General features: G+C 43.7%; 1 protein-coding gene across 1 annotated transcript in view; it reads left to right on the top strand.

The window, feature by feature from the left end:
• PKD1L2 (polycystin 1 like 2) overlaps positions 1-23,537 on the top strand; it is a 163,484-nt gene that overhangs the window by 93,104 nt on the left and 46,843 nt on the right. Inside the window, 6 exon segments of the mRNA XM_030205061.1 lie at positions 5,823-6,001; positions 7,849-7,995; positions 10,486-10,685; positions 15,093-15,319; positions 20,866-21,079; positions 22,664-22,898. Coding sequence (XP_030060921.1) covers positions 5,823-6,001; positions 7,849-7,995; positions 10,486-10,685; positions 15,093-15,319; positions 20,866-21,079; positions 22,664-22,898 — 1,202 coding nt within the window.

The following is a 23,537-nucleotide window of genomic DNA, read 5'->3' as shown; positions in this document are numbered from 1 at the left end:
CAAGGGTTCATATTCTGTTTCTTGCACTGTTGCAGTTGTGACATTAAACTGTTAAGACGGGGCTTCTCCTCCCGCTCTCCAGCAGGCCTCACTGGCCTGTGGCTCCTGAGCAGGACTCCCCGGTCTCTTCCTAGCACCCTGAACACACCAACCTTCAGGATTCTAGGTCCCTTGTTCACTCAGGGTGACCTTGTTTCTTCTGCCCTCCAACTGCTGCCGGTCCTTCTGGGGTGCACCCTCTGTTCCTGGGTCACTCCTCAGGCCTTCCTGTGCTGTCCCCTCCACTCCTCAGGAACTATAACCTGGTTTCTTTATCTTGTATTAATATGCAAATTAGATGTAAATTAGACAGTTCTCAACAACAGCATATTCATCAGGCAGCTCTTTATTCCAGCCCCCCTGGGCCCACTTCTTCTAGCATAAACACCTTCTCAACACTTGTTCTTAATAAATAGCTCTATCTACACACAGTCCACCAGAAGTCCACAGAGTTCAGCCAGTACCTTCAAGGGGATCTTCTTCCTCCGGCTGCCAGGTCTCCAGCTCCTCTCTCCTCTCTTTCCTTTCAAAACAGGTAGGTATAAGGTGGTTGATTAGCTTATCCACCCCTTTAGGCTCTTCCCCCTAGTCCAGGCAGGACCCAGCCCATAACCACATACACCTGTTTCCAGCCCAGGACTCTCCTTGGTCCTCGCAACCTCCACCTGGACATTCCCCTGCTGGCTCCCTCTAGTGACTCATCCTGGGCATTTCCCCCCATTTCTATGGGAACAGCGCCACTGAGTGGCCTACCCAGGATAGGACAGCCCCTTATTCTTCACAGAACATATCACTACATTTCTTATTGTCTCAGATCTCAATTAGCTTGTAAGCTCTTTCAGCCAGGGGCTTATTTTATCATGTATAAATTTGGTGGCAGGATACCCTCATTTAGTACACCATGCTGATTAAATACAGACGCACTACTTGCCTTTTAGACATGCATAAACTGGCATTTATTATTATTATTATTTGTTACATTTGTACCCCGGTAACAAACACAAAAAAAGGGGGGAAACCCACTCTCGTTTGTGAATACAATAATATTATATGTTGCGGGTCTACTTTTACAGAGTGTGAGATGTCAAACAATGAATGGAAGGATGGAAGAGACCTCAGATAGGTGAAATTACAGCACAGTTGCTGATACTCCTCGTACTAGAGGATCACCGTAGATCAGTCATTGGTCTCAGCCCAACCTCCTCCCTTAATGTGGAAAATATATTTTTTAAGACATATGCTAAATTCACTGTGTGCCAAAAAACTCAAATGACATAAAGTGCTTAAAAACCACTTAGCTCAATGCAGCATCGGAAATGACCTGTCTGTAGTGCACTGCACCCACTACTAGACTACTCCAGGGACCTGCATGCTATTCTGAGGGTAGCACAGAGGTTGGCAAGTAATGTTTTTCATCACATTTTTGGGGGGTGGGAGGGGTTTAGTGACCACTGGGGGAGTAAGAGGAGGTCATCCCTGACTCCCTCCAGTGGTCATCTGGTCATTTGGGGCACTTTTTTGTGCCTTATTCATAATAAAAACAGGTCTAGCTCAAAACGTCGAAGTTTTAGTGTTGGACGTTTTTGCTTTGTTCCATTATGGCTGAAAGACGTCCAAGTCTTAGGGACGCCCAAGTCCCACCTTGAACATGCCCATGGCACGCCCCCTTGAGATTTGGACGTCCTTCTGACGGACTTCAGAGAAAGACGCCCAAAAAGAGGTTTTGTTAATTCTGATATGGATGTTTCTGTGAGATAAACTTCCAAATGCTCACTTATGTCACTTTTTGGACGTCTATCTCTTTCGAAAATGAGCCCGATAGTAACATAGTAAATGACGGCAGATAAAGACCTGAACAGCCCATCCAGTCTGCCCAACAAGATAAACTCATTTCACATGGTATGTGATACTTTATATGTATACCCGAGTTTGATTTGTCCTTGCCATTCTCAGGGAACAGACCTTACTACTACTACTACTACTACTATTTAGCATTTCTATAGTGCTACAAGGCGTACGCAGCACTGCACAAACATAGAAGAAAGACAGTCCCTGCTCAAAGAGCTTACAATCTAATAGACAAAAAATAAAGTAAGCAAATCAAATCAATTAATGTGAACGGGAAGGAAGAGAGGAGGGTAGGTGGAGGCGAGTGGTTACAAGTGGTTACGAGTCAAAAGCAATGTTAAAGAGGTGGGCTTTCAGTCTAGATTTAAAGGTGGCCAAGGATGGGGCAAGACGTAGGGGGCTCAGGAAGTTTATTCCAGGCGTAGGGTGCAGCGAGACAGAAGGCGCGAAGTCTGGAGTTGGCAGTAGTGGAGAAGGGAACAGATAAGAAGGATTTATCCACGGAGCGGAGTGCACGGGAAGGGGTGTAGGGAAGGACGAGTGTGGAGAGATACTGGGGAGCAGCAGAGTGAGTACATTTATAGGTTAGTAGAAGAAGTTTGAACAGGATGCGAAAATGGATAGGGAGCCAGTGAAGGGTCTTGAGGAGAGGGGTAGTATGAGTAAAGCGACCCTGGCGGAAGACGAGATGGGCAGCAGAGTTTTGAACCGAAGTCTACCCAGCACTCTTCTTGTACTAGAAGCTCCGAAGCTAATGTCGAAGCCCCTTGAAATTTATACTCAAGCCCATCCATATCTATTCAGTCACGATCAGGGCGTAGACCATAGAAGTCTGCCCAGCACTGGTTTTGCTTCCCAATTACCGGCGTTGCCACACAATCTCCACTAAGATTCTATGGATCCATTCCTTCTAAACAGGATTCCTTTGTTTTTACAATGTGCGTAAATTTTGGAATGCCCATGAAATGCCCATTCCCTCACCCATGACCACATCACTTTTGAACTGCGCATATTAGAATTTAAGCACAGTACATTACTGAATGCGCTTAGCAAGTTATGTGTGTAAATTGCTCATTATTGCTTGTTAAGTGCTGTTAACGCTGATTAGTTTGTTAAGCCAATTAATTTACATGTGTTGTTATGGAATATGCTTAAATTTTGGAGTGGAACTGTAGATGCGGTATATAGAATCTGGCAGAGAGCGGGTGTATTCTATAATAATGGGCATAGATTTTAGAAATGCTCACGCCCCGCCTATGGCCACACCCCCTTTTCAACTATGCGACATAGAATTTACACGCACAACGTTACAGAATACACTCAGCGAGTTGTATGTGTAAATCTTAATGCCAATTAGTGCTGATAAACATCCAATTAACAATGCTGATTCACTAGTTAACCAATTCAGGGGTCCTTTTACCGAGGTGCGCTGAAAAATGGGCTGTGCTAGGGTACGCGCGTGTTTTGGGCGTGCCTGTAAAAAAGACCCTTTTTTAAAATTTTTCACAAAAATGGACATGCGGCAAAATAAAAATTGGCGTGTGCGTCCATTTTGGGTCTCAGATTTTACCGCCACCCATTGACTTTGCAGTAAGGTCTCACATAGTAACCATGAAGTAAACATCTACATGCGTAGAATGACAGTTACCACCCGGTTTCCACCGTGTGCAGGAAAATAAAAATGATTTTCCGGCGTGTGTAGCGGACGCGCGTAAACAATGAAATTACCACCCAGGCCATGTGGTAGCTGGGTGGCAACTCCAAATTGACGTGCGTAGGACGCAGCTTATTAAAAGGGCCCCCAAGTTACACGCATGGTTATAGAATATGCTTCGATTTATATGGTCTGTGCCCTGAAAGGGACAGGTACCAATCAAGGCAAGGTATACACAAAAAGTGGCACATATGAGTTTATCATGTTGGGCAGACTGGATGGACCGTGCAGGTCTTTTTCTGCCGTCATCTACTATGTTACTATGATTTCTGCACGGAACTTTAATATATTGAATTTTGGGGCATGTGCACATCCCTCAACTAGCACGGATTGCAGTAGCACGTTCCACACTCATTTTTGTTGGCTGTGTATTAGCATCTAACGCAGCTTAGTAAAAGGACTCCTAAATTATTTATTGGAGGCTCCAGGCTGGTGTCAAGTATAAAAACCTCATAATCTAGAACAGCTTTCTGTCTTAAGGGACTCTCCTGAATTTAGGGTAATGTCTGATGGAACAGTGGATATCGAGTTACTAAAACCTCTTAAACCTCCATTATCCCAACTGCAGAGGACTTAAATACAAATCAATACATACGTCTAGTTTTTCATACATCTGTACACAACTATGGAATGAATTACCAACCACTATAAGAAAAACACACGACCTAATGACCTTCCGGAAATTATTGAAGACGTACTTGTTTAAAAAAGCGTACAAAACGGATCTCTCATAATAACCTGACTCCTAAACTACACCAGACACAATTTATATTGGAACTCTTTTAATTGGACTATTTTATTTACACCCTAATTAATGATAATTACACCTTGTCCTGTTATCATCATGTTATGTTGTTATCCATTTATCCACTTCTTACTCAACATAATTTTCGTATGCACCTTAATAGCGATAATTCTGAAATTCTTCTCCGTTGATATGATTGCCATAATATTCCTATGCACCTTATCTGCTACATATACTCTGAGTTTCTATTCCATCAATGTGATTGTAGTTGTATTATATTGAGGGGCATAATTGAACGAAAACGTCTATCTCCATGGGCATTTATCTCCGAGAAAGGGTCCGTGAAGGGGCGAACCGAACCGTATGTTCGAAAAAAAATAGACGTCCATGTTTTATTTGTGAGCTGGGCGTTTTTGTTTTTCAGTGATAATGGAAAATGAAAGCGCCCAGCTCAAAAACGAATAAATCCAAGGCATTTGTTCGTGGGAGGGGCCAGGATTCGTAGTGCACTGGTCCCCCTCACATGCCAGGACACCAACCGGGCACCCTAGGGGGCACTTTTACAAAAACAAAAAAAAAGGTAAAAGAGCTCCCAGGTGCATAGCACCCTTCCCTTGTGTGTTGAGCCCCCCAAATCCCCCTCAAAACCCATTGTCCACAAGTCTACACCATTACTATAGCCCTAAGGGGTGAAGGGGGGCACCTACATGTGGGTACAGTGGGTTTGGGGGGGTTGGACGACTAAGCATTAAGCAGCACAATTGTAACAGGTAGGGGGGGGGATGGGCCTGGGTCCACCTGCCTGAAGTCCACTGCACCCCCTAACAACTGCTCCAGGGACCTGCATACTGCTGCCAGGGAGGTGGGTATGACATTTGAGGGTGAAAATAAAAAGTTGTGAAACATCATTTTTTGTGGTGGGAGGGGGTTAGTGACCACTGGGGGAGTCAGGGGAGGTCATCCCCGATTCCCTCTGGGGGTAATCTGGTCATTTAGGGCACTTTTTGGGGCCTTATTCGTGGAAAAAAAAGGGTCCAGGAAAAGTGCCCTAAATTCTAGCTACAATCGCATACTTTTTTTCCATTATCGGCGAAAGGCGTCCATCTCTCCTCGGCCGATAACCACGCCCCAGTTCCACCTTCACCACGCCTCCGACATGCCCCCGTCAACGTTGTACGCTTCCGCGATGGAGTGCAGTTGAAAACGTCCAAAATCGGCTTTCCATTATACCGATTTATTCGTTTTTGTGAGATAAACGTCTATCTCTCCCGATTTGGGTCGAAATCTAGGCGTTTTTCTCTTTCAATTATAAGGTGGATTGTAAGCCACATTGAGCCTACAAATAGGTGGGAAAATGTGGGATATAAATGCAGCACATAAATAAAATAAATAAATAAAATACGCTATAGTTTTTAACTTATTGAGTTTCAAAGGTGTTGATGATGACAAGTCTGCACAAAACTGTCTTGTTTTCAGGTGACTCTCACACTCTATGGCTCTGAAGGAGAGAGCGAACCACATCACCTCTATGACCCAGACAAGCCCGTGTTTGAGCGTGGAGGGACAGATGGTTTCCTGCTCACTACCTTATTTCCGCTCGGAGATTTGCAGAGCATCAGACTGTGGCATGACAATTCCGGGAGCAGTCCTTCTTGGTGAGAAAACCCACAAGAAAGACAGAGAGCAGCTTCTGAAATTACAGGTGGCCTATTTAATACAGGGGCGTATCTGCTATGGGGCCACAGGGGCCTGGCCCCCGCAGATTTGCCCCTGGACCCCCCTACCGACGACACTCTCAACCCCCGCACCTCCTGCCGTCACTCCGCTGTCGCACCTCACCTCCCTTTGCTGGTGGGGGACCCCAACCCCCGCCAGCCGAAGTCTCCGTCCTTCCTTCCTTCCTTCGTTTGGGGTTGGTGGTTTCTGACGTCCTGCAGGAAGGAAGGACGGAGACTTCGGCTGGCGGGCCAACCCCCGCCAGCAAAGGGAGGTAAGGCGCGACGGCGGAGTGACGGCGGGAGGAGGGGGGTTCAAAGTAGTTGGAGCTGTCTTCCGCGAGAGGGGGGGTTTAAAGTAGTCGGGCGGGCTGGGGGGGGTGGTGGTGGCGTCGGCATCGGCGTCGGCGTGTTCAGCGGTGGGGGGGGGGGGGTCAGCGGCGCCGGGGGGGGGGGGGGCTAAAATGTGCCCCCTCTCCTCGGCTTTGGCCCCCCCCTACCGTTGAAGTTCAGATACACCCCTGATTTAATAATGCCTGGCTGCCAGTCAATGGAGCAGTAGTGCAGGAGGGAGCAACAGGTAGGTTTTGGCACAGTGTAAGTCACAGTCATCACAAGGACAAAATATAAGAAAATCAATGGACTGCATTAGGGGCTTATAGCCCATTTAGTTATGCTTAAACAAATGAGAGATATGCGTGAAGGAAAATGTTTATTTTTATTATTTTGACTTATGAAAACCACTTGTCCCTGAGACATGCTCAGAACAGAATAATCCATTTGTACAAAAGAGATGAGGTGAAGATGTGATTCCATGTGCCCCAATAAAAGGAGAGTTTTTATTTTAATTGAATTTAATTTCACAGTATATTGCTTCCCAAGTTAGGATGAACCTATCAGTAAACAGGATATCCTCACTGGAATTTGACCATGTATTTCTGTCTAGAACAGTGTAGAAAAATGAGCACAAAATACTGAACTTTATTAGTGCCGTTTTTACCAGCTACAATAATTTTTAAGCAGTTATAGTGATATTTAATTTTATTTCATGATACTTATATCTACATATGGGAAGCTTTCATATAAATTAAAAAGCTGTCAAATAAGTTAAAAAAAATCTTGCTTGCTGGCTATAACAATAATTTAAGCTTCCAGTTTCAGGATTAAATATTGCTGCCATTCACTCACATTTGAATTACTAGTAACTTCAGTACTGTATATGGTTTAACCCCAAAACCCCCAAAAGGCTAATCATGTAAGTCTGACAGAGGAAGGTGAAGAATAAGCCAGTGGGTAGCTTGAGAAGAGAGCCAAACCCAGCTGTTCGTCTTTCACAGCTGTGTGGTCCTACCCATAGGCTCTGCTGTCAGTTCATGGGAATCAGGTTTAGTCAGGCGGGTTTTGTTAGTTAAAAGCAGCACAGTCTGTTAGTTCACCGAGTCTGATTCAGATATAAATTACAATTCAGTCTATATAAATCAGACTCGGTGAACTAACAGACTGTGCTGCTTTTAACTAACAAAACCCGCCTGACTAAACCTGATTCCCATGAACTGACAGCAGAGCCTATGGGTAGGACCACACAGCTGTGAAAGACGAACAGCTGGGTTTGGCTCTCTTCTCAAGCTACCCACTGGCTTATTCTTCACCTTCCTCTGTCAGACTTACATGATTAGCTTTTTGGGGTTGGGGGGGAGGAGTTAAGCAGAGTCACACTTGAATCTCATGTTTGAAAGCCACAAACTTCCAGTGCTCTCCCCAAACCAGCATTTTATTCTCTCTTGCAGGTACGTGAACAGGGTGCTGGTCCACGACCCTGCCCTGGATCAAAAATGGCATTTCCTTTGTAATTCTTGGCTGTCCATTGATGTAGGGGACTGTGTCTTGGATAAAGTGTTCACCACAGCCACTGAAGAGGACTTGAAACAATTCAGGTAATAAAAAAAGGAAGCAGAGATGTTGATACTGTAAAGTACAGATCTATTCTGGCAACAGGCTTCAGTTTCATATGTACATAAGTACATATATAAGTACATAAGTATTGCCATACTGGGAAAGACCAAAGGTCTATCGAGCCCAGCATCCTGTTTCCAACAGTGGCCAATCCAGGTCACAAATACCTGGCAAGATCCCAAAAAAAGTACAAAACATTTTATACTGCTTATCCCAGAAATAGTGGATTTTCCCCAAGTCCATTTTATAATGGTCTATGGACTTTTCCTTTATGAAGCTGTCCAAACCTTTTTTAAACTCCGCTAAGCTAGCCGCCTTTACCACATTCTCTGGCAACAAATTCCAGAGTTTAATTCCAAGACATGGAATTTGCTCCCCAAAGGGCTAAAAAGCATGTCCAACTATCTGAATTTCAGGAAACACCTTAAAGCTTTCTTCTTCAGAAAATTCATCTCTGAGGAAATCGGTTAACCCTAGCCTAATTCTGGAGCTCACCCTCTCTTGAAATACGTCAGTCTGAGTCACACCATTGTATCTGTCATCTTGTAATGTAAGCCACTTTGAACCAATATATTATTGGATAAGCTGGGGTACAAATGTTGGAATAATAAATAACTATATCATTATTACCATTACTGGAGATAAATATCGCTGAAGCATCGCAGCACAGGCAGACACAGGAGGCACTTCCTGTCCTGTGGAGGTTGCCACCTGGACAAGACACACCTGAACTGTTACAAAAGTGGAATTAGGTGAACAACAAGACAATGATTGGGGAGAAGTTCCTGGAGGAAAAGTCCATAGTCTGCTATTGAGAGAGTTATGGGGATGCCATTGCTTGCCCTGGGATTGGTAGCATGGAAATTTGCTATTATTTGGGTTTCTGCCAGGTATTTGTGACCTGGATTGACCACTGTTGGAAGCAGTGGAGGCTGGCTGACATCAGGAGATGTTATGAACCCAGGCAGCCAGACATGGAATGTTGGAGGTGCAAATTATTATATAGGATTATTAATGCCAATCAGTAGTTAATTACTGATTGGCACTATTACTATTAAGTTACATGTGCACCTGCCCTTATTCTATAATTTGCATGTGCAACTTTGCATGCTAAGAGGTAAATTCTATACATGGCACCTAAAAATCGGTGCTGAGAATTTTATGAACTGAGCGCTATTCTGTAAAGGGTATTTGTCCTTTATAGAATAGCGCTTAGGGCATAGACTGCGCCTAACTGTAGGCACCGGCAATTAAGTGTGCTAAAAGCAGGTGTAATGTCGGGGCCTAAATTAGGCGCAGTTCGGCCGAATTCTGTATTTATGCGTGTTCAGTTTTGGAACACCCCCTAGCCACGCCCCCAAACATTTACACTTTAGTGGTTAGTGCAATGGGTTGAGATCCTGGGGAACTGGGTTCAATTCCCACTGCAGCTCCTTGTGACCTTGAGCAAGTCACTTAACCCTCCATTGCCCCAGGTACAAATAACCTTAAATTGTGAGCCCAGTAGGGACAGAAAAGTACCTGCAATAATAATATATGTAAACCGCTTTGACTGTTTCTATAGAATGATAATATACCAAGTGTGGAATAAACATAAACATTCACATGTGGTTCGTTATAGAATACGATCTGCACGTAAATCCTAATTAAGGCCAATTAACGCCAATAATTGCTTGTTAGCAGCCACTTATTGGTGCTGATTGGCTTGTTAAGCAATTAAGTTGCGCGTGCAAATCGGCTATGTATGCAGATATGTGCGTCCAACTTTAGCTGCCATTTATAAATCAGGACCGCTGAGAGGGGGCGGCAAAATTCCCCGGACCTGGCCTCCAAGGGGGGGGGGGCAGTTTCGGCAAGCTTCTTCCTGCCTGCCTGCTTCTGGTTCTGTCAGGACCCAGAAGATTGTATTAACGTGATAACCCGGGTGATCCGGGTTATCGTGTTATTGCAGTCATCCAGTTCCCGGCACACAGGAGCAGGAGAAGACAGACCCAGGGAGGAGCAGTCAGACACCGGAAGGTAAGGGGGCAGTGGCCCGAGTGGGAGGGTGGTTGGTAGGCCAGAGGAGGGGGGGCAGTCGGCAGTCCTGCCCCGAGCCCAGCTGTGTCTCTTGACGGCCCTGTATAGAATCTGGGGGTAAATGTAAAATTGGGCACACAGGTTTATAGAGTTATGGAGTTAGGGTGTCATTTATTTATTTATTGCATTTGTATCCCACATTTTCCCACCTATTTGCAGGCTCAATGTGGCTTACATAGTACCGTGCTGGCGATCGCCAATTCCGGTTTGAGAAATACAGAGTGTTATTGCATTAGAGTTACATAAGTGATAGAGAGAGTTACTATCAGTCAATATATGCTGATGCCATTATCATATGTTAACTACCACAGGGTAGGGACAAGGGAGCACAAATTTGGAGCAGCACAATAAGGCAAGGTAGTATTTCAGATCAATCCTTTCTTTCTTCTCAGCAACCTGTTCTTCATGAAGACCACCCAAGGTTTCAGGGACAGCCATATCTGGTACTCGGTGTTCAGTCGCTCCCCAAGAAGCTCCTTCACCCGGATCCAGAGGGTGTCCTGCTGCTTTTCTCTTCTGCTCTGCACAATGTTGACCAGCATCATGTTTTGGGGTGTGCCCACGGACCCCGCTGAGCAAAAGATGGACCTGGGTAATTTATTCCTTTACTAATATAGAGTGTTGTGCAGCTTTATTGAAAGAGGGCTTTGAGACTAGGAAACAGATTGTTTTCTTACTTTGGACTGGTTTTGGATACTGAGCTGGTCCAATGACTTGATGGCAGTGATGTGAAGATGGGAGATGGGAATTCAAATGAGGTCCAGGAGCGCTCTAGAGGTGATGCATTTAGGCTTTCACGAGGTGGGCAATGAGAGCACAAAGCTTGAGCATCTCCAGGTAGAACATGAGTGGTGACTCCAGCCTTGCGATCTGATTTTTTGCCTAATAGTTCCCGTCCCCTCTCTTCCAAATTGACCATTGGACAATGAAGAAATTAACGCTTCTCCCTTCAGTTGCCTTCCTCTCCAGAGTAATGAGAGCATTCCCTGACATGTGCTAAAATACTTACCCCCTCCCCTCCCGATATTCAAAGCTCCTTAACTGGCCAGACATGGCTGCTGACTATTTAAATATCATATCAGCATATAACCACTAATATTCAATGGGAGATAATCAGCTATATCACGTTAAAATTAGTAATTTATTTATTTGTTACATTTGTATCCCACATTTTCCCACCTATTTGCAGGCTCAATGTGGCATTCACTCTGCAGCTCCTCAGTACCTCTCCACTCTCACCTCGCCCTACATTCCTCCCCGGGAACTCCGTTCACTGGGTAAATCTCTCTTATCTGCACCCTTCTCCTCCACTGCTAACTGCAGACTCCGTTCCTTTTATCTTGCTGCACCATATGCCTGGAATAGACTTCCTGAGCCAGTATGTCAAGCTCCATCTCTGGCCGTCTTCAAATCTAAGCTAAAAGCCCACCTTTTTGATGCTGCTTTTAACTCCTAACCCTTGTTCACTTGTTCAGAACCCTTATTTTATCATCCTAACTTTAATATTCCCTTATCTCTTGTTTGTCCTGTTTGTCTGTCCTAATTAGATTGTAAGCTCTGTCGAGCAGGGACTGTCTCTTCAGGTTCAAGTGTCAGCGCTGCGTACGTCTAGTAGCGCTATAGAAATGATAAGTAGTAGTAGTAGTACTTACATAATACCGTAGAGGCGTTCGCCATCTCTGGTAAAGAAACAAGTACAAACAGTTATAGTGGTCGAAGAAGGTTCACGTGTTATTGGGATTCGTAGAGAGGAAAAGTTATGCAGTGTCTGTTTCAGGCTTTGGTTTCATTGTGTTGCAAGGTTTAGGCATCTAGGTTGGGTCGACGGGGTATGCCTTTTTGAACAGGTTAGTTTTTAGTGATTTCCGGAAGTTTAGGTGGTCGTACGTTGTTTTCACGGCTTTTGGTAGTGCGTTCCACAGTTGTGTGCTGATGTAGGAGAAGCTGGATGCATATGTTAGTTTGTATTTGAGTCCTTTGCAGCTTGGGTAGTGGAGATTTAGGTATGTTCGTGATGATCTGATTGTGTTTCTTGTTGGTAGGTCTATGAGGTCTGTCATGTAGCCCAGGGCTTCACCATAGATGATTTTATGTGCATATTTTGAAAGCAATACGTTCTTTTATTGGTAGCCAGTGTAGTTTTTCTCGGAGGGGTTTGGCACTTTCGAATCGTGTTTTCCCAAATATTAGCCTGGCTGCTGTGTTTTGAGTGGTTTGAAGTTTCTTAATGAGTTGTTCTTTGCATCCCGCATATAGTCCATTGCAGTAGTCTACATGGCTTAGTACCATTGTTTGTATCAAATTGCGGAATGTTTCCCTCGGGAAGAATGGTCTCACACGTTTGAGTTTCCACATTGAGTGGAACATTTTCTTTGTTGTAGAGTTAACTTGGCCCTCAAGTGTGAGGTTGCGGTCGATAGTAACGCCAAGTATTTTCAGGCTGTCTAAGATAGGGAGAGTGTGGTCTGGGGTGCTTATGTTTGTGGGTTTCTACGTATTGTGTTGGGATGAGAGGATAAGACAGTGTGTTTTATCTGTATTGAGTTTTAGTTGAAATGCAATTGCCCAAGATTTCATGATATTTAGGCTGAGCTTGATTTCATTGGAGATTTCAGTCATGTCGTGTTTGTATGATGGTTTGGCTGATTTTTTTTTTCTTTTACTAACTTCTTTGTAATTCCTGATGTTTTGTATCAGTATCTTTACTTTCACTGTATCTCGCCTTGAATCTCAAATTGAGGGAGTTGGCGGATGACAAATCCTCTATAACATAACAGCGCTTAACCGGATAAGTTTAGCAGTCAAATAGGATCACATAAATAGCTCTCCTATCTTTAACCGCTAAAAAGTTAACTGGTTAGTGCTAAGTATCGGCATAACCAGTTAACTTTTTAGCAGTTAAAAAAAACCCAATGCGGGTTGTCAGAAACAGCCTGGCATTGAATATCCAGGTTTAACGCTGGTGGAAGACAGCAAAAGCGCTGTCTGCCGCCAGCTGAATATTGGGCCCATAGTAAACAATTGTGGGGGGGTTTTATTTGGTTTTACTGTACTTATAAGGGTCAATTTAATAAAATGTGCCAAAATTTAGGCACTAAAATACAATGCACTGATCATGAATCTATAACAGCATCCACTACCCCAATTGTAGAGGACTCAAATACAAATCACTACATGCATCTACCTTCATATACCTCTGCACAAAATCATGGCATAAACTACCGAATGCTATAAAAACAACGCATGACTTGACAGCCTTCCGGAAGTTATTGAAGACGCACCTGTTCGAAGAGACTTGCAATAAAAATCCTCCTTAATGACTTGATTCCATTCTATATTTAAACCAACTAATACTGATCCCTTCTAATTTGATTATGTTAATCACATTATCACTATTGGTCATAATCTATCTACCTAATTTCTTACACAGTAATATGTTAAATTAGACCATACCTCTTACTCTGTTTATGATTATTGAGCCTGCAAATAGGTGGGAAAATGTGGGGTAATGCACAAATGTACAAATGCAGCAAATAAATAAATCTACGCAGTAACATTTAGGCCCACTTCCGGCATGTCAATAGCAAGAGTAAATAAACACATCTAAATATAGCACTTTAGCGAGTGAATGAGAGTATTCTATAATCTATGCACATAAATGTTTGTCACGCCCATGCCCTGCCCATGTGCCTCCCCCTGTGCATGCCCCCTTGTATTTACGCGCTATCCCATTGATTCTATAAAATTGGGCGCGGAGTCCAGATCGTCGCCCAAAACAATTAGTTTATGGGCTCCGATGATTGAATTATTGGAGTTAACAATCACTTAATTGGCGCTAATTATGATTTGGGGGCCAATCTGGGGACAAGCTATTCTGTAACAATTGGATCACACATGACTCAAAAGGGGCGTGGCCATGGGAGGGGCATAGGCAGGTCAGGGGTGTTCACAAAAAATGCACACAATCTTACAGAATGCTGGGGATCCATGCCCAATTTGCATGCCAGGATTTACACCAAGTTTCAGCCCAAAGTTGAGGGTGGAATTTGGTGCTCAACACTATTCTATAAATTATTATTATTTATTTTATTTGTACCCCGCGCTTTCCCACTCATGGCAGGCTCAATGCGGCTTACATGGGGCAATGGAGGGTTAAGTGACTTGCCCAGAGTCACAAGGAACTGCCTGTGCCTGCAGTGGGAATCGAACCCAGTTCCCCAGGACCAAAGTCCTCCACTCTAACCACTAGGCCACTCCTCTACTCTTCTGCTCATCCCAGAGTGTCCTTTATAAAATAATGTTGAGCGCTGATTTTTATTGGTGTCTTATTTTCGGTGCCATTTATAGAATTTCCCCCGTGCAACTTGCGCACCCAAAATGTAGAATACCAGTGACTGCATGTCTAGCATTTACGTATTTGACTGTTCCAGTCATGTACATAACTGTCAGTATTCTATACCCTAAGCGTGCAAATGATGCTTACAATTAGATACTAACTGCCCGATTTTCAGACCGCGGGAGATAGCCAGGCTGTCTCTCAAAGTCCGTGCTGATCCCAGATATATAATGCCAGACCATTTCCGATGACCGACATTAAATATCAGCTTTCACTTAGGCCGGTACGACTTTAACCAGCCAAGCTGATATTCAGCACTGGCCAGTTAAAGTCAGACTAGCCAAAGTTATTCCACTTATTGGCAGCCAAATATGGCTGGTTTGACTTTTAAATCAGCGGATAGCCAGTTATATCACTTGATATAACCGGCTTCTTTAAGCCATTAACTGACGATATTCAGAGCAGGATAGCCGGTTATCCGGTGCTGAATATTGCTCGATAGCGACCTAAGTGCAGTTTTAGTGGACATATCCTTTTATCGGTCTCTTAAGGTTATAGAATTAGAGGGATAACCCGTAACAAAATGAGAGCAAAATGAGGAAAAACAAAAATCACGGTACTGTTTATTTCTAATCTTTTCCTGCTTCTCTTTGATGATTCCAGGAAAGATTGAATTCACCTGGCAGGAAGTAATGATCGGGTTTGAGAGCTCCCTCCTCATGTTCCCCATAAACCTTCTCATCGTCCAGATCTTCAGAAACATTCGCCCACAGCAATCCAAAGAGCAGACAGAGAAGAAGCAAGGAAAGAGTGGTCGAGTGTCTCCCAACATCCCTCCCTCCCCTCAGAATACTCTGAGTGTTTCTCTTACCCCTGAAGCTGTGATGAAGGCAAGTCCTCAGGCCGTGTTCTGCAGACTACAGAGAATGTAAAGTTCAGAGAACACATCTACAAGGAAGAAAACAAAATTGTCTACTTCATATTACAAGCACATAGAAATACAAAAGTGTTAAGAGTCTGATGTATTTAAAGCACACTAACATTCACATAGGCAATACAATGCATTCTATATATATGCTATATACTGTATATATATATATATGTGTGTGTGTGTGTGCTATATATGCATGCTATATATATCTCACTCTACCATAATATCACTTTGATATTAATTGCAACTTGTATTTGTTCATACCGAAATCGGTTAACGCCGATTACGGTACCATGTAAGCCACATTGAGCCTGCAAAAAGGTGGGAAAATGTGGGATACAAATGCAACAAATAAATAAAATAAATAAATAACTGCAAAGGACACATGCTAATGGCAAGCATTTTCACTTGTTATTTAAGGCTCCTTTTACTAAGCGGGGGTAAGCCCAATGCGGGCTTACCGCTCGCTATACAGGAAGTACCGCCGGGCTACCGCAGCAGCCTGGCGGTACTTCCCACCCCTAGTGCCCCGTCATTTCCGGTGCTATAAAAATGTATTTATTTTGTAGCACCAAAGTGTACCCGCTGGTAAGCAGGCGGTGTCCAATAAAAAAAGGTATCATCTTATTTTCTTTTCCATGTTTTATTTTTGTTTTATTTCTATTGATTACCTTTAAAAGTGGACTAACACGGCTCCCACACCTCTCTAATTAAACTCTGGAATTCGTTGCCAGAGAATGTGTTGAGGACAGTTGGCAGGGTTTAAAGGGGGTTCGGATACATTCCTAGAGGAAAAGTTCAAGGGCCATTGTTGAGATGGACTTGGGAAAAGTTCCACCGCTTGTTTCTGGGATGGGCAGCATGGGATGTGTTGTGCCGTTTTGGGATCTTGCCGGGTTACTTGTGGCCTGGATTGGTCACCTTTGGGGATGGGATGCTGGGCTTGATGGACCTTCGGTCTGTCCCAGTATGGTAACACTGGGACAACTACTAACACATATGTAAAAATATTAGTAGTTGTGGCAACCATCCTTCAAAAATAATTTCCTGTTCACCCTTATCTGGACAACTGTTTAAGAACGTCATCTTACCAAGAGAGCCTTCAAGTTACTTCCAGAGTAATCGGTTTGCTTCAAACCTTAGGTGATGTGAGTCAACCTTGCATAGTCGCTGAACTCTCGCTCAGTCTCTCAAATAGTTGGGCATCTTGTTAAATACCTCGGACAGGAAAGATTTCCTTCTAATACCACTCAAAAATTCAGGCGCAAATAAGCCACCTCCTCCTCCAAGTGCATGGGATTACGTTCAAGTCCTAAGAACCATGGCATTCACATAGGATATGCTCCCTTGGGGCGAAATCTCATGTGACCACTTCAAGTGTCTTTGCTGAACCAATGGTCCCCCACTACTCTGGACTACAACTTTCATCTTCCTGAGATCATTCCAGCGAAGTGCAGCTCTTCTGGTAGCTTCAGATATCCAGCCTTCAAAAGGGCCTTCCTCTTGCTCCTCCGAACTGGTTAGTGGTGACAGTGGATGCCAGCCTTACTGGCTTGGGTTTCTTTTGACTTCACGCAACCCAGGGTCATTGGAGCAGGAGGTATTGGCTGGAGACCATTAGTCGTCTGGAGCTGAGGACAGTTGGAAAAGCATTACAGGCTTTCAAACATTTGCTTCAGGGGAGTGCAGTGAGAATTCTGATTAATGCAACAGCAATCTGTAATGTCAACGGACAAAGGAAGATTGAGGAGCACTTGCTTAGCAAAGAAAGCCCACTTGCTCTTACACAGGGTGAAGCATGCTTCTCTAATTTCAGCAGCTCATATATCGGGCACTTTGAACACTCAAGTGGACTTCCGCAGCGGAAACCCCTGGATCTGGGAGAGTAGCAACTTTCGAGAGAGGCATTCACATTAATAACTTTGCTGTGGGGTGTCCCAGTGATGGACCTAATGGGTACCAGAAACAGTGCCAAAGTCAGCAGGTTCTTGAGCCGTTGGAAGGAGTTTAGAGAAGGGCATTGAAGTCCTCTATTCAATTTATGACCAGTCAATGAATTTGTTTGCTGCTTTTTATCAGGGAGCAGTAAGTCTTATAGCTCCACACTGGTCAAGAAAGCCTTAATATGCAGATCTCGTATGTCTTCAAATAGACTCCCCCTATCTGGCTGCCAAGTCAGAGGCCCGCTAACCTAGGGACCTATTGTGATGGAAGATCTATCCCCCTTGGTCTTACAGCCTAACTCTTGAAAGGTCAACGTTGAGAGAAAAGGAATATTCCTTAGCCATCCAAACTTGTCAAGATGCTCGCGTCATGCGCGCCTACTAGCAGATATACAATGCTCAGTCGCTGCTTTGTATTTCTAAGAAACCTGTGCAGTAGCCAGCCAGTATTTCTCAGACTCCCAGGAGATGTTTGGACGTGCAGTCTTTGCTGGTCTTGTAGGCCCAGGGAGGTGTTCATTTCCCTTTCCCTTCCCCTTTCTTGGAGGAGGAATTTCTTGGTTTAACCTTTGATAAGGATAGCTTTCTTCTGAATTAAAACAAAACAAAAAAAAACCCTAGTCCTTTGGTCTCTGCCTTTTTTGATGTTGGGGGTGCTGGCCCATGGGGGTAGATGAGGGGGAGTGTTACTCTCCAGGCACTTCGGATGGTGTCCTCAGTGAGCTTGGGGAGGATGACCCTTTGGACTCTGCTGCAGAGCAGGACAGCGTGATTCCAGGGGAGGATCATTCAGTGCTCCGCATCTTTCATAGGGAGGAGCTCTCGGAGCTTATTGATCAAGTGGTCACTACTCTCAAGTCTGAGCCGGCCGAAGCTCCCGTGGGGGAGGTAAAGCAGGTTAACTAAAGGTTAAGGGCATTAGGAAGTATTTTTTCATGGAGAGGGTGGTGGATATGTGGAATGCCCTCCCATGGGAGGTGGTGGAGATGAAAATGCTAATGGAATTCAAACATGCTTGGAATAAACACAAAGGAATCCTGTTTAGAAGGAATGGTTCCATGGAATCTTAGCGGAGATTAGGTGGCAACACCGGTAATTGGAAACAAAACGGGAGCTGGGCAGACTTCTACGGTCTACGCCCTGATCGTGACTGAATAGATAGGGATGGGCTGGAGTGTAAATTTTAAGGGGCTTCGATGTTAGCTTCAGAACTTAGTACAAGAACAGTACTGGGCAGACTTCTACAGTCTGTGCCCTGAGAAAGGCAAAGACAAATCAAACTCGGGTATACATATAAAGTATCACATACCATGTAAAATGAGTTTATCTTGTTGGGCAGACTGGATGGACCGTACAGGTCTTTATCTGCTGTCATTTACTATGTTTACTATATGCATATATGTGCACATTTACACGCATATATTGTGGCATGCTGCCTAAGTGCTATTCTGCAAATAACTTACTTAACTTACTTAGCACATTGCAAGGGGGCATATGCAGGGGAGGAGCATGAGCAAATGAGGCAGGGCTCCTATTTACGCATATATACTGGTGACTTGATATAATGCACTTAGATTGAATGTGGACCCACATACAACATGAACAGCCTAGGGACCCCAAGTTATCATCCTGCCTCTTCAGATCTTATTGAGTTAAATTGGCAATTAATAGCACAGCACAGGGTCCACGCATGTGCTATCAATAAAACTGTCAGCTCTTCCCGTATTTTCTCACATTTGTCGCATTGTACAATTTGCTGAAGCATAGCGCCAACAAATGTCTTCTAAAGGTAAATGAAATCAATGGATGATCAAAGAAAACCTAAATGCACTGGATAAGTTGAAGATAGGCCTTACCAAGGCAAATGTGTCTCGTGAGCTTGGTGTTGGGGAGTCAACACTTCGTAGGTGGATAAAGGAAGAGCCCAAGTTAAAGGAATCCATCTTAGATTTCGACAAGAGTAAAGGACTGCAAAGGAAGAGATTAAAACCCAACACAGACAATGACTTAGATAAGGCTATGTTCACATGGTTCTAACAGGAAAGGGCAGAAGGTCCGCCAATTTCCATATCTACTTCCAGGGCTACTATACTTCATAAATCTGAGACAAAACCTTGACAGTGAGCTAGGAACTTCAAGGGGTTTTAAAGCAATACATAGTTATGGCATTTTAAACGTCAACACAGGATTTGGCAAGTTCCATATCAGCAGAAATTCATTCAGTCTACACAGCTGCTTCTAATGACTCCAGATAAACTACACACCTTAATAGATGACAATGGATACTCTCCAGAGCAAATCTATAATGCAGATGAAACCAAGCTCTGTTACAGAATACTTTCAGACAAAATTGATGAGCAAAATGCAGAGGGTTTCAAGCATATGAAGGACCATGTGACACTGCTTTTTTGTGTGAACAAAGCGGGTTCACACAAACTGAAACCACTCTGCATTGAGAAGTCAATGTCCCCATGCTGCTTTCATCACAAAAATACGAACGTGCTAGCATTCATATACAACAACAGCAAAAATGCTTGGATGATGTCAGACACATTTCAAGAGTAGATTCATAAGCATTTTGTGCCGTCTGTTTGGGCTCATATGAGGTGGCTTAAACTCGAGCCAAATGCAGTCCTCCTTGACATCTATCCTGCGCACTCTTATGTGAAAATGGTTACCAGCAAAGATGACAAAAATCAAGGTAAGCTGTCTACCCAAGAACACCACCTTCAAAATACAACCATTGGACCAGGGAATGATTTTCCCTTTTAAGATGAATTATTAGAAGGTCCTGGTGAAGAAGATTGTGGAAGACCACATCACTGTGAGCAAAGTGATGAAGGAACTCAGTCTCCACGATGTGTTCAAATTGGGAGAAATAGCATGGAATGCTATAACCACATCTGCCATTGAGAAATGCTGGGAACATGGCCTGAAAACAGCTTTCAAACTGGTCACCCTTCATGGTGGAGATAGTGATGAAGACGATGACTTTGAAGGCTTTACAGAAGAGGAGATCAAAGAATCAGAAGAAGTCTCTGTTGACATTGACAAGCAGAGATAACTTAGAGGAGTGGGTGGACATTGATGATCAGTGTCCAACTTATGAAAATATAATTGACAAAGTGATTGCTGAACATACAGTACTCAGATGATGAAGACGAGGAACCAGATCAACCACTCCCAAAGGTGGCTCAAGCAGTTCAAGAACTGGAACTTGGAATTAGGTGGCTAGTTAATAAATTTAAAAGCGATGTGTATGTCTTCAGTTGTGATTCTGATTGAGCGATGCATTGTAGTTAACCTTAATTCAAAGGAGAAAGGGTTCCTCCTTACAACGCAGCCTCATGTACAATGCAGTTGAATTTTTTGGACCCCGAAGACCAAATTATATCGAGTCACCAGTGTATCTTATAGAATACTGAAAATTACCTGCATCTCTTGCTCCGTAGCTGTTTATTTGATAATGAAATAATTATTTGGCATTACACTACAAGTAGATTTACGATATGTATTTCCAGTCCACTGATGTAATATGCAAGTTCTTATTTTGTCTTTGTAGGATATTAGGAGGATTGGCAATTCATTATTTAAAACCATGAAAACACCTCTGCCACCATCAAAAGTGGACTTTGGAAAATCTACAGACATCAACCAGCTTCTGGCCTTGGTAGAGGACATTATTCGCCAGCAGAATAGAGTTGGGCAGGAATTTTATGATGAGCATAAAAAGGAGACACATTTGATCCTGTCTTTGGGATCACTGGATTTACAAGGTAAGCCCAGAGGCAGTGCTAAATTTATAGGCTGAGATCAACAGAAATTTTGTCGTATTTAGGAAGCTTTGGCAGCACATAAGCTCTCACTCAGCCATTCCTGTTGGGCAGCTTGGGGCATTTCTATAGATGAGATCTATAGAAATGACAGTAAGCATGAAAGATGATCAGCACAGGACCTGAAGAATACACCATTCTCACATGAGCTATAACCAGGCTTTTTTTTGAGGGGGTACTCGGGGGTACTGAGTACCGGCACCTTTTCCACTGTCTGCTAAACTTGACCCATGGTTCTTGTATTTTAATGAAAGAGCTCAGGTTCTACATACAAATTCTGCCTTATCATAGATTCTATGACTGGTTGCAGGGGTCCTGGCTATTGTGGGGTGAGTCCCTCAATTATCATTCCACCCCTAACGGGTGGTCTGGCATTTGAGTACCGGTACCTTTTTTGCTAGACAAAATGCACTGGCTATAAATATCTACTACCTGGCCTTTCTCTCCTTCTATTTAAATATATAGAACATGGTTTATGGTTTATTACCATAGTAGGCTCTACGCACGTGCGGCATGTGCCCAAATGAAACTACCGCTAGGCCAGCGCACCCTCCCCCTCCGGCAGTAATTTCAGATTTGGAGCATGCCCATAACACTTGGATGAATTCTTCTATTCGTTGCTCTGTGGCATCATTTATACTAATGCTTGTAACTATTTTTGGGCCCTGTTTACTAAGGCGCGTTAGTGGGGGGAGGGTTTTGGCTTTAGAGTTTAATAATTTTTATTGATAAATGCATATATGAAACAATTCCATGCCAATCGGTATAACTTTGGTAATAAGCATTTCAAACCTGTACTAATACAGCTAAACAGCTATCATCAACATTTTCTTTTGTTTCCCCCCTCCCCCCCTACCTTCCCCCCTCCTCCCCTTCCATATTAATATATTGATTAACTTTGGCATATATATGCAAAAGTGCTGTACATAACTATTGTCAAGAAATCTATATATTAACTTTGAAATGTATCAAGTAGCAACCTGGGCATTATTCAACAACATTTTTTAAAAATAAAATGTAGACTGCTGACAACATTCTGTGGTCTTGGTTTTGTATTTCATTGCTCTACTAATTTCATTTCTTCCCCGCCCTATACTGTAATTCTGCCAATCACCCACTAAGCAGGAGAAACATATCGCATCCGTGTGGTGCCACTATCTCTGTCCCACCCCCAGAAGCTTCCCCCCCCCCATACTGTGCCTACCCCCTCATCCCTTCCCCCCTTCCAACGCGCGTTAGTGTTTTTAATGCGCCTACAATTAGCATGCGCACTAACTGTGTAGGAACCTATAAGGATATTGTAGGCGCGTACATGGTTAATGCGCATTAAAAATGCTAATGCGCCTATAACGCGGCTTAGTAAACAGGGCCCCTTGTGTGTGAAAATAAAACCCCAAATTTGTTTTTGAAAAGCATGCATCATGCATTTCTTCTATGAAAGAAGTGATCCAGCACATGGCAGAGACGATGCTGATGTCAACATTTCGCTTCTAAACTCATGTTGTTTTTATTCCCTGTTTTCTGGAGAAAAATCAAGGAGCCCCACTCCCACACCAGAGAAAGGAGTGGGCGGCAAGCTGAGACGCAGCGAGCATAATCGTTACCTATACATTCAACTGCAGCATGTGGAGAAGGAGCTGGAGCTTCTGGGGCCACACAAGTTCCGGGACCCCCGGAGCTACAGCCAGGCTGTCCGGCAGGTGCAACACATGAAGGGCCTACTAGAGAGCCAGATGTCCTCCGGCTCCACCAGCGAGAGGTAGTATTGCTCTTTGATTTAATAAAACAGAAGGTGGTCGTCAACACATGTAAGACAACCAGTCCCCATTTACCAGGCCCTGAATGATTAAGATTAAATTATATATATATATACAGTGGGGGAAATAAGTATTTGATCCCTTGCTGATTTTGTAAGTTTGCCCACTGACAAAGACATGAGCAGCCCATAATTGAAGGGTAGGTTATTGGTAACAGTGAGAGATAGCACATCACAAATTAAATCCGGAAAATCACATTGTGGAAAGTATATGAATTTATTTGCATTCTGCAGAGGGAAATAAGTATTTGATCCCCCACCAACCAGTAAGAGATCTGGCCCCTACAGACCAGGTAGATGCTCCAAATCAACTCGTTACCTGCATGACAGACAGCTGTCGGCAATGGTCACCTGTATGAAAGACACCTGTCCACAGACTCAGTGAATCAGTCAGACTCTAACCTCTACAAAATGGCCAAGAGCAAGGAGCTGTCTAAGGATGTCAGGGACAAGATCATACACCTGCACAAGGCTGGAATGGGCTACAAAACCATCAGTAAGACGCTGGGCGAGAAGGAGACAACTGTTGGTGCCATAGTAAGAAAATGGAAGAAGTACAAAATGACTGTCAATCGACAAAGATCT

This window comes from Microcaecilia unicolor, chromosome 5 (assembly GCF_901765095.1).
Source record: "Microcaecilia unicolor chromosome 5, aMicUni1.1, whole genome shotgun sequence".
NCBI lineage: Eukaryota > Metazoa > Chordata > Amphibia > Gymnophiona > Siphonopidae > Microcaecilia > Microcaecilia unicolor.
This window is presented reverse-complemented; position numbering and strand designations above follow the sequence as displayed.